Here is a 12,392-nt window from a genome sequence, read left to right as displayed (position 1 = left end):
GTTCTCCCGTAAAAAAAGAGTGTAACATTACAATCAACCTGTCATATTATTCCTTAACAAATACACTAAGGACATCTAAGAAGTGGACCAGTGAAGCTGTGGAGGATCTTCAGTCGTGCTTGGGCTGTACGGATTGGGATGCAACAAGTTTGTGCCAGCCATAGTGATGTCCACCAATCCACACTGAGCATCTTTTTAATACGAACTGATGTTGATCAACCCACACCCACAGAGTCCTGATTTTTACATCTTAATAGTCTTGCTATTAGAGTAGAAGGGTCTGGGTACAGTATATCGAATCTCCGGTATCGGGGAAAAACACGCTCTGGCTTGTTGTATTTCTTTCAACCTATCACAATGGTCTTGGCCGGTGCTTAAGCCTCGGAAGCGACTGTGGTGTGGCAGCTTGTTTCAATTGAACGTCGAGCCCTGTCATTAAAATGGCTGATTCAACATCTGGCATGAGTATACATTTCTAGCTCCAAGATTGCTGCTCTTGTTTCCCGATTGGAAGGGAGTTTGAGAAGACACAGAAAGCGTAAGGGGAGGAGTAAAGTCTGACTTCCTTCCTCCAGGTGTTGATCCCAAGCCTTCACTTCTGGTTATCTAGTCTAACATCTTAATAAATAATACAGTACCTAAAGATGTCTTTTAATTATTAATTGTTAATATTGAATGTCTAAGGGACTAAGTTATCCATGTTCTTGCAGTCGACATGTTCTGCCATGCTTTTTTTCTCCTTTGAACCTCAAGCATGACTTGCCCTTGGATTTAGCTTGGACAGTAGAGTTGAGGTGGCCATTTGACAACAAAAAGATAGGGAGGCCTTGCAATGAATCAGGACAGACTCTAAAGTTCAGCAAATTCAGCAAATGAAAAGTCACAGTATAAAAAAAAGACACTCACATTGCACTGTTAGGTAGGCAGAGGCAGTTGGTGGTTGGCCCAGGCTGTTGCTAGGAGCACAGGTGTATTCCCCAGCATCCTCCGGCTTGACGTGGACAACAATGAGGGAACCGTCAATGAGAATACTGACTCTGCGCTTCAGGTCACTGTTAAAAGGAAGAGAACAGAAATGTTAATGTTAGGATCGAAGCATGTTTTATCTGATGCCATCATCTGGAAGAACTGTGGAGAAAACAGACAATTTTATTTCAAAACAACAGTCATATGTGCCAAATGTAAAACAGATTGTAACAGCTAACTTCCACACTTAAGTCTTTCTTCTTGTTAAATACTATTTCAACATGTCTTTTCAGTCATCAGAAGGCACAGGTCAATGCCTGATGAGCATTTACTTGAGAGTATTTATGGATAGATATAGCACATGTATACCATTACTGATGTATGAGGCAAGGCTTCGATGCAGATGGCAATGGTGTATTTGGCAAGTGCCATATTTTCTTTGCCCATTTGTGCTCATATCCCAGTGGAAATGTAACTCTGACTTTCGTATAAATTATGTTCTGCACACAGCTTTATTCATGATTTACAGAGTTCGATTTTCCGTTTCATGCGCATTTCATGTACAGGTGCATGACAGCACTATATTATAAAATGTAGGCTATTGCAGTGTTTGCGAATAAAACATTGCTATAAATCCTTGTAGGCCCAAACGTTTATTTAACCATGGTCGAACATATTATCATAGCCTATACTGATTTAAAAAAAGATATAGAAAATATAGAAACAGCGGAGGAGCCAATTACATCCTTAATTACATGCTTAATTCAAACATTCAAACATGCCCTTTTAAATTGGCCTCATGAATGACTTAAAACCATTGGTGAAACACAACACTGGCAATGTGCAGTTCCATGCGCAATGTGGATTTCTGGGTTACTGTACAGTGGCGGCGACTAGCGTCAGGAGCTGAAACATCACTATGGTAGAGCTAAGAAGGCTCTAAGAGCGCTCCAGACCAACCGTACCAATACATGACGTACGAAAGAGATTCGTAGCAAAGAACGTTTCCGGAAACACGCAAAATGTTAAGTAGGAAATCTAAGTAGCGGTTAAGAATGACGTAGCGTTAAGAAGGCTTTAAGAGGGCTTCGGGAAACCGGACCCTGATAAGCAGGAAACCGTTGAATTTTCAAGGCCCTCTTTGATCTGTCAGTCAGGTTTGCTAGAATAGATACATGCCTGAAGGACAACACCCATAAATGTTTCATATTACATTTCTGTAAGTTAACGTCAGAGATAACTGACCAGTGACACTCGGTCGCATGAAAGTCCTACCTCTGTACGGGGCAGACCCGGCCCAAGAAGATAAAATGTGACCAGCACCCGGAAACGGGGCTCGCTCTGACAGAGATCCTGCGAGATCTTTGCCATTCCGAGCCCAGCGCTGCCATACTTTATCTGTGACCTGAATAAATACTATATTTGTGAACTGAAGATTTCTGCGGTTTATCCTTGGGCTTCCAACAAAAGAACTGGGGGTTAATATCTTCAAAACACAGGCTATATCGCCTTATTCTTCACAGCCCTATAGCACCATCAACACCAGTGCGAGGTTGATGAATTTATTGATACCAATTCCAATGATAACTTAACCAGATGTAGAAATTTCAGACTTTTAAAATCTTTATAACCCGCTAGGAGGCTTTGTGTTGGAATTGAAGGGGATGACAGGGATCTTGGTTCATGCTTGACTAAGTGCCACACAGTGCCTGCAGTTTTTTCAGCAGCACATTTTATACTCGAAAATAATTTTTTCTCATCCAAAAGGTACTTTTATGAGATCTGAGCCCGTATTCCTAAAGATTCTGAGAATCCTCTCAGAGAGCTCCTAACTTAACCTAAAAATTCCTAGCAAGGAGTCTTAGCATCTTAGTGAGGAGGTGTGGTTGACCCAGTTACTAGGTATGAGTCATCATTTCAAAAGCTGTGATTGGTTGATCCTTAAAGCTAGATAAAAAATATACATATATATTTGGTGATCGGCAAAGGATGGACCCTCAAATCGATAAACTTAATCATAGTAAATAATATTTCACATAAAAGAAAATATCTGTTAAATGAATAGTAGCTCTACTTTGCCTAATTATTGTGTTACATATTGGTTACTGGATTTCTTTTTAGGGGGTGGACTACCTGCTAAGCAGCTGTCCCAGGTTGCAGAAACAGTGTTTGATATACTGTGGCAGTCAGAAGTGAGTATCACCGGGCTGAGGGAAGGCATTGACTCTTCAATGATGCAGGTCATTGAAATGCAACAAAGGTAGGACAAATGAGTTTTCATATATCAACAGGCAGGTAAACAAAATATCAAGAACAGTGTTGGTTTATTGCATACGCCATTTCTCATATCTCTTGTGCATGCTCATTCTACTAAATCAATTAAAACAAAACAATAATCAAACTTAATGTATTTCCATTTCTGTAGCATGGAGCCATCAGAGGAACCGGGCCCCTCAACATTGCAGGCGTACGACCCTCAGCCTGAAACATCAGAGTTCAGCCTGCCCGCTGCTGCTCAAACACCATTCCTGCCTGCTGCTCCGACACCATCCCTGCAGGACAGAAGATTGGAGTTGACAATGGATGTCTTCAGAGAGCAGAAAAAAGTTCTATGCCTACAGGAGGAGTACTATTGACTGAAAATTGAGCTCCTAAAAAATAAATCCAATGACAAATAGATATTGTCTCTTTGTGAGTAATGTGTCGTGTATTTAACTATTGTAGGTGATGTGTAGTAAAACTATGTGGTACATTAGTTCAATGCACTCACAAGTTTTCAAATTACATATACTGTAACAGGGCTCTCAAGTCTCACGCATTGGGCGTGAGACACACGCATTTCAACCGGTTCACACGCTCACACGCCACATCTAGTATTTCTCACGCAGACAAATTACCGGGATAATTAAAAAAACATTCTCTTTTTTTACGAAAATAGTTCACCGAAATATGTTTCTGAAAACATCATGCAAGAAATAAGCTATGCAGTTGCTGAATCTGTCTTTATTTTAGATCAACAACGGTCAGTTTCAAAGATTTCCGAGAGAAACTCATTGCACGGCTTCTTACATAGACAATGAATGGGAAGCGTGGAAATAACACTGCCTGTGGACATGTACCTTCAGCCAAAATCTCACTCTGAACTGAGGTAAAAACTTGAGAGCCTTGCTGTAACTTGCCTGAAATGTAAATTTGTAAAGTGGGTTCTGTAAGGCAGTCCACTTTTGGGCCAAGTTCCCCTGTGGAAAGGGGAGCTATTTTCTGCACCACCATCATCATCATCATCATCATCATCATCGCTGTCTTCATCACCCTCAAGAGGTTCTGCAATCTGTCTTGCCTTGCAAGTGTTCTGTAGTATTGCACAGGCTATTATGAAATTGCAGACTTTATCAGGGGTTAGCCGCACCTCTCCATGGAGAACATGAAAGCGCCTCTTCAGTTGGCCAATGCCACGCTCCACTACTGCCCTTGTTGTCTCATGGGCCCTACAAGTTAATACAGACATAATCAAAATGTACAATATTTGAGTGAAATATTTAAACTACTAGGATACTCCAACATGCTGTTTACATTTTATTTCCATGCGTGATTCTATATTGTTTGGGTTACCTGTTGTAGTTTAGTTGCGGCCCTTGGCGTGGCTGGAGGTAAGGCGTTAGGAGCCATGGTTTGCATGTGTAGCCACTGTCCCCTAACAAGTGGCAATTGGCTGGCACGTAATGTCGCTTGAAAAGCTGTCTGAGGCAACTCTCAGAGAGCATTCTGGCATCATAAGTTGAGCCTGGTCATTTAGCAACAATGTCCAAAATCTTATAGTCAGCATTGAAAACAAGTTGAACATTGATGCTGTGAAATCTCTTCCTGTTCACGAAGACGGCTTCATCTTCTGACGGTGCAATTATTCGGACATGTGTCCCATCGATTACACCCACAAAACCAGGGAATCCTGCGATGTCCAAAAATGCCCTTTTGTGAGCTTGTAAAGTGTGGGCATCGAGTGGAAATGAAACAAATTGTGTCACAATAAGAGGTTGTGACAATGCTGTCAGTGTTTGGACAGACCCAAGTCATCACTGCTGCATTGATGCATTTTCCCTGTTGCCAAATACCTCAGTGTTGTGATGACTTTCATTTCGGGTGGTATTGCATTGTGGCATTGGGTTGGAGAAGTAAGTGCATCTTAAATGAGATCAACCACAAGCATGATTCCTGCACGATCCAATCTGTAGCGTTTCATTAATTCACTGTCATCCAGTGTTTGGAGAATATCTCTCCTGCCTCTTCCGTCCGCCATTTTGTCCTCTGCTTACGGAACTCCTAAGCCGCTTAAAAGTCCTCTTCCCTGCTCTCAACAGATCTCACCTTAAGAGCTAGGATTCTTTAGGAATAGCTTTTATCTTTACTAGGATCTACTCTTCACATTTAGCGGAAATTCTAAGAAAACATCATGATTCTAACAATTTTCTTAGAATTTGGCCACGAGGAGCAACTCTTTGCACTAAGAATCTTTAGGAATACGGCCCCTGGTGTGTGTGTCATATTTTTTTTTCAAATACCTGGGCATTGTATCCCGGGGCCACATCCAGCCCTTCGGCTATCCCTAACTGTCCAGCATGAGCTCAATGGAAAATTAGGATTGAAACGTCCAAAAGTCTACATTGTGCACACAATGCATTGTATTTTTTCAAGGTGAATGCTTTTTCATTACGTATGGCGTATGCTTATGGTACGCATTCCCATGCACCTGCACTGTATTGTGTTGGCGAACATACCTGCAGGAGCGATGTGAGTTAGCTGTTAGCTCTCAAATATGTCGGCTCCCGTTAAAAAAGAAAGGTTGATGAGGAATATCAAGTTTCTAACAAGACATGTACTACAAGCCGTGTGCCTAGTGTGTGGAGGTCACTGTGTTTAAGGAATACAATTTGGTACATTTCATTACTGCTGACTCACAATGGAGGATCAACAGCCAGAGAAAGAAGAGCATTAAACTTCCAGTCCGAGAGAAACTAAAAACAAATCGTGAAAAAGTAGAGGCGAGTAGAGGATTTATGAACGCCTAAATCAACAACATCTCCACGCATCTCCGAACGTGTGGAGGACAGAGACCTTTAGAGACACCAGACTTTAAGGCACCACAAACATGGCTGGAGACTGATCTAACACCTTTGTTTTACAGAGAGCCCTGATCGGGTTAAAAGATTAGGACCTCCTTCTTCCTCTCAGGACCCTTCCGAGGGATATGAAGTTTGTTTACATGCTATTGGAGCGTCTCTTGACTTAACAGCAGAAATTACCTAAAGACCACTTTTGGAGCTAAGAAAGTGCTCATTGATACTTCAAAATACAGTCTAGATTTGTGATTATTATGTAACACATGATAATTCTGACATTCTGTCTTAATCCTGTGCTTCTGCGACCCAGAAGTACAATGTTAAGAAAATGTGACTCATCCACAAAAGTCACGTAGATCTCTTGCCCTCAAGTGGCCAGAGGTAAACTGGATCATCTCCCAGTCACCTCAATATCATAAGAGTAACCAATAGATATCAATTCAGACGTATACATAGCCATATACAAAGACGTGTGCATTAACCAATTAACGTGAGACTAGCTTGATTGGGTGTATTGTGTTATGTTGAAACAAACCTTTCATCTCTATCAAGAGTGGTCCATTCTAAGTGGTTATACAAAGAAATGTGAAAAACGAATTAACAAACTAATGTTTCATTTACTTCCACATGATTCTGTTGTTATTTGCAATGTGATTTAAGGAACAAGCTTTGACCATAATGACGAGATTATGTGTTCAAACGTATAGTTATAGGATTGCATTTATAACAGTTTAATCATATAGATTTCGGACTGTAACTCGAATTGGTCCGTCCTGGACACGCCCCCTTTGGTCAGCATAAAAGCTGTGTATTACAGTCATATGCTTGCCACCCAGCTTCTTGCCCTCTGGCTCTGGCCCTCCTCTCTTGCCCGCTTCATTTTTCCATCTTTTTCTAGTTCAAAACTTTTACTACTTTTCTTAGCTAGTTCCGTTCGTTGTTAGATTCTTCATTTTTGCATTTTAGTCTTATTATATATTATTTCCATGCAATAATTTTTTTAATCTCTAAATCAACCGACGGCCGCAAGATTTGTATATTGACTGATGCTTCTGACTAGTCACCCACAGCTGAGCTCACGGAGAAGACAGCTCATCAACTGAGACAGATTTCGGCAAACAACACCTACTACAAAGCTACCACAGATTGGCGCTAACAGTTCAAACCAACCCTTGTGCCCGGCACAGAGAATTCCTTCGTGTCTATGTTACCGACGCTTGGAGTTTCAGTAAGATGAGAAGAATTGTCATAAAGTAAGACCGAATCCGCATTCAACAGTAACGACCGAGTTGCAGGGTGAAACTAAGTATTAGCGTCTGTTATTAACATCTGTGAGGCCATTTTATTTCATTATTCCATCTGTTAGAATTGGCTCTTTGTTCACTTTAGATTTATTCTTTTTCACTGAACTCATATATCACTGGTTGTGCACATTAAAACAGTGTGACAGTTAACCTGATAAGCAGGAACCCATAGACTCTTCAAGGCCCTCTTTGTTCTAACAGCTAAGTTTGCTAGAATAGATACACGCCTGAAGGACAACACTCACACATGTTTCATATTACATTCTAGAAGTTCACGTCAGAGATAACTGACCAGTAAGACTCGGTTGCATGCAAGTTTGACTCTGTATGGGGCAGTCCCAGACCAAGAAGATAAATTGTGACAAGCACCCAGAAACGGGGCTCGCTCTGACTGAGATCCTGCGGGAGCTCTGCCATTCCAAAGCCCAGGCCTGCCATACTTTACCTGTGACCTGAATAAATACTATATTTGTGAAATGAAGATTTCTTCGGTTTATCCTTGGGCTTCCAACAAAAGAACTTGCGGTTAATACATCATTCTATCTTACTAAGAAGTCCAAATTCTTAGGGAGGAACACACTCCCCTTTATCGCCAAACTTGCTAGATGTGCTGGTAATCATACATCTCTGTTATTATTTTAGTCACTTTGTTTAATCTGTAGTTAATCAATAAATCCCCCTAAAGCATAAAGTCGTTGTCCGTGGATATTTCTTCTGAGCAGAATACAAAGATCCCTATTAAAAGAGCTTATGATCTCAGGAAGTGAGACTGATTTATTAAATATATTGATTAATTGTTAATTAATTAATAAGTGGTCATTAGTCATTAAAGTGAGCTCCATAAAGTTCTGCACAGATGGTGCCCCTTTTTACGAAAGCAGATATTAAATTTGTATATTAATACACATTGATATACATATTTTAATATCGTTCCTTAGTATAGTTTACATACCTTCCTACAAGGGAAAGTAATCAAGAAGCAAAGTGACTGTGAACGAGCGAAAACCAGTGTGGAGCACTGAGTGGAACCACCTTATTAAATGGGATTACAGTTATGCACAGATCCAAGAAGATTAAGACAATAAGCCCTTATCCAGAGTTCCTGTGGACGTCAATGCTGCTGTACGTTTGGTAGATGTTGGGAAAAAGAGGTCATCGGGTGTCACAGTCTGGACCTTCGGGGGACCGACATCGGACGTGCAAGAACGACATAGAGAATATGTCGTTTGGACATGTTATTGCGCAGCGGGACACTGACTCTTGACAATGGCTGGTGAATAGTAGGGACAGACAGGTTGTGATGATATGGCAGACAATAATGAAACCGATCATAACTTTACTTCTTGAAGAAGACGTTTTCCTCCTCCCAGAACCAGGTGTAGGTCAGGTTGCGTGGGTAAGCCTCTGCCTGACAGGTGAAAAAGGCGTCCTGCGAGATGTTCACTGTAATGTTCTCTGGTGGCGATACAATGAATGGAGGGCCTGGTGGAGAAAAACACAGAAACAACCTTGAAAAACATATACTGAGTAGTACTGTAAATGTTTTGTAGAAAAGGGATTGAGAATTATAAATATATCAAATATAACATTTTGTTTATGCTTCCATATTTGTAGTTATACTTTCTTCTATGTCATGGTTCAGTTCTATCCCTAAATAGGTCATGCCTTTTGAAAACCAGCACTAATACAGAGGTAGTTGGGTCTTGACTCGGTAACAGAATGTCATCAGCTTAAAGGAATAATTTATGCTCCCTGCCACCAGCAAAAACTCCTCTCTGATCAATGTAACTAATGGCTCAAGGGAGATTGAGTGAGGCTGTATCCTTGACTTGTTGACCTCGGTACACTATATTGCCAAAAGTATTCCCTTACCTGCCTTGACTCGCATATGAACTTAAGTAACATCCCATTCTTAATCCATAGGGTTTCATAAGATGTCGATCCACCCTTTGCAGCTATAACAGTTTCAACTCTTCTGGGAATGTTTTCTACAAGGCTTAGGGGTATTTTTGACCATTCCTCCAGAAGCGTATTCGTGAGGTCAAGCACTGATGTTGGACGGGAAGGCCTGGCTCTCAGTCTCTGCTCTAAATTATCCCAAAGGTGTTCTATCGGGTTGAGGTCAGGACTCTGTGCAGACCAGTCAAGTTTATCCACACCAGACTCTCTCATCCATGTCTTGATGGATCTTGCTTTGTGCACTGGTGCACAGTTATGTTGGAACAGGAAGGGGCCATCCCCAAACTGTTCCCACAAAGTCGAGAGCTTGATGATTTTTCATATGCTTCGGTTTTCCTGATCCTCAACTCGGCTCCATAATTGTTCCACCCGCTGTGTCAATCTCTTTTTTCTCTATCCATGTTAGCGGCGCTGTCCTCCACATTAGCAATGCAACTCTCCACCTATTCCAGCCACGTCTGCAAACCGCTCACTACATTCCTTAGTTCTGTTGTGTCTGATTTAATTATGGACACATTCTACACATTCTAAACTCCATTTAGAAGAGTGCCAATCTTAGCAATTTCTGAAAACAGGTTTTCCATGTTGTTCTTCTGACTTGCTTTCACGCTAGCAGGGTTAGCTTCTCCTACAACAGTAGTTTTTAGACAGGTTTGCGCACCTGCTTCATCAGGTTCATTCTGTAGCTCGGACACTGCTATCCCTGAGACCTGTACTACGAAGCAAGATTTGGGTTTAGCGAGGTAACTTCAGGGTTAACCCTGGGTTTTCCGTCCTACGACGCTGGTTCACTTCTTACCGGGGTACATCGCCATGGTAACTTACCCTGCAGAGCTAAGAGCAGGTTATGTTCCTGATAAGAGAACGTGTAGAAAAGCACCGGATACTGACCAATCAAGCTCTCTTGAAGATGGCATCAGCATAAAAGATCCCGTGGAGCAGATAACAAATAAAAAAATTAAAAAGAAGTTTGTGCATGGATGGTGAGAGGGTCTCTTAGGAGAACAGAGTGTTCAGAGACCAGCAAAACCCCTTTTCTGTCCCTGACGATGTTTTATATAAAAGAGTTTTCTGTGTCAGCGTACAGCCTACTTACCACTTTGAATAATGTTTTTAAATTTATTTTATTTGCTCATAAGTCCATTTTACACCGCCGGGATTGCAGCTGAAAGAATTAGGCTGATATTGTCATGCACCACACTATAAGAATACATCTAAACGACACATTCCTTTTTTTCCGGGAGGACAGCGTGAGAGTGAAAGGGGTAAGAGAGAGGGATGCAAGACGGATTAAAAGACGGCCGCAGGGTGGATTTCGAAAAAGGGCCGCTGCAGGGATCCTCGGTACGTGGGGCTCCAACTCTACCACTAAGCTATGAGCTTACTTAAAAATCAATTTAGTCAGATTGGGTAGTGCCCTCATGATGGGGCAGCCATATTATACGACAAGTAATACTATTAATAAGACCTACGCATTCACACAGTTGGCAAGTTTTTGCCAGCTGTCCTTTCTGCATTTGGCAGATGAAACTGTTGCTGTTTGCCTGAATATGTTTAACTTCTTCCTATTTCTGTTAGATTATGGTTTGCTCCTCGTACGTGAAAATTGCCCCTCTGCTGCCCGTAGAGTGATCCATGTTTGCGATTGGTCAAATGCTGCAAACCTCGCCTCTTATATGTGCACTCATAGCTTGAAAGGGAAACCCTGGGTTGACTTACCGAGTTGATAACCAGTGTCGTGTGACCGCTTATCTCTGATTGCCTTTATTAGGGTTACTTGTGTATAACAGAAAGATGACCTGGCTATGTTGTACTCACTTCGTAGTACAGGCCTCTGTTCTCGTGTTTACCGGTGTTCTTGTGATTTTGTGGATTTAGCCTGCCTTTGTTTTTGGGGAGGAGGCGGGGGTTACTTCCATGTCGACACCGACAAGGTTTCCTCCATCCTGGTTGAAATAACCACTATTGCTGCTTTGAACATGTTGTGAAGTCCCAAACAGCATCCTGTCTGAGTTCATGACATCAAAGAGAGGTGCTCGGTGATTTTATTGAGCTGTATTTTACTTTGTATAGCAAGACACACATCAGCCAGCTTGAAATGCAACATGCAAATCACTTTTGCACATTGACACTGTAGCTGCTCCATAAACACGTAAAAATGTGTGTCTCCATTTCTGATTCAGTGACAACAGGAGGAGAATCTCAACGCTGAAAGGCTTTCACGTCACAGTTTCACACAAATTAAATGATATGCGTCATTTTCTCATTTGCGCTGCCCAACGCTGCCTGGTACTGTTCCACTGGACAGAAACAGCTGTTAGAAGTGTGAGAATTTACCACATTGCTAACATATTTTAACCTCCAAACAATGTAACTATAAAGCATCAGAAGTCAAACAAATCCATTCCATGAAGAGATGAATACAGTTAATAATAAATGTACATTTATATCAATGTGTTTATATATATTTTTTGCATTTTGTTTGAAAAATGTTTTCAAGTCAAGTCTGATGTTGCCTCACACATACAAGAATGATCCGTCCTTTCCTTTCCTGACATACAGGTTGTTAATTATGGGATTGGTGCTTAGTATCGGACTGAAAAGGGCAGACCCCTCTGCATTACTGACATACTACACTTAGGTACAACAGCTCTGGGCCACTTGGAAATGTGTAGCTGTACTGAAGACAAAGTCAAAATTGCAGAGGATTTAATAATTTCTAAAATTAAAATAAAAAAAAGAAATGAATTAGTTAAATTCAAATCATGTCTACGATTAAAATTCCAGCAATATAATCAGACCTGCATTACTATTGCACTTTTCTAGTATTTTCAAGCACTCTACACTACATTCAGTCTATTCATCAATTGACAAACATTCATACACTGATGGCAGAGGAGCAGTCTTCCCATCAGGAGCTAATCTAGTCTCACTCATCCACACGCATTCACTTTATGTGTGAAAATTTTGGGGTTCAGCATTTTGCCCAAGGACACTTTGTTATGCGTACTGGAAGAGCAGGGAATCAAACCACTGATCGTCCAAC

General features: G+C 41.2%; 1 protein-coding gene across 4 annotated transcripts in view; it reads right to left on the bottom strand.

Annotated features, from left to right (window-relative positions):
• The window catches only part of igsf9bb (immunoglobulin superfamily, member 9Bb), a 126,713-nt gene that overhangs the window by 38,203 nt on the left and 76,118 nt on the right, over positions 1-12,392 (bottom strand). For all 4 annotated transcript variants that reach the window (XM_084029277.1, XM_084029280.1, XM_084029278.1 and 1 more), the window contains exons 6-7: positions 8,728-8,869; positions 907-1,052 (exon numbers count right to left, since the gene is read on the bottom strand). In XM_084029277.1, coding sequence (XP_083885403.1) covers positions 907-1,052; positions 8,728-8,869 — 288 coding nt within the window. The remainder of the gene's footprint in view (positions 1-906; positions 1,053-8,727; positions 8,870-12,392) is intronic.

The sequence above is a fragment of the Eutrigla gurnardus genome (genome assembly GCF_963514095.1).
Source record: "Eutrigla gurnardus genome assembly, chromosome: 15".
Classification (NCBI taxonomy): domain Eukaryota; kingdom Metazoa; phylum Chordata; class Actinopteri; order Perciformes; family Triglidae; genus Eutrigla; species Eutrigla gurnardus.
The sequence above is the reverse complement of the archived record's forward strand: the minus strand, read 5'-3'. Positions and strand labels throughout refer to the sequence as shown.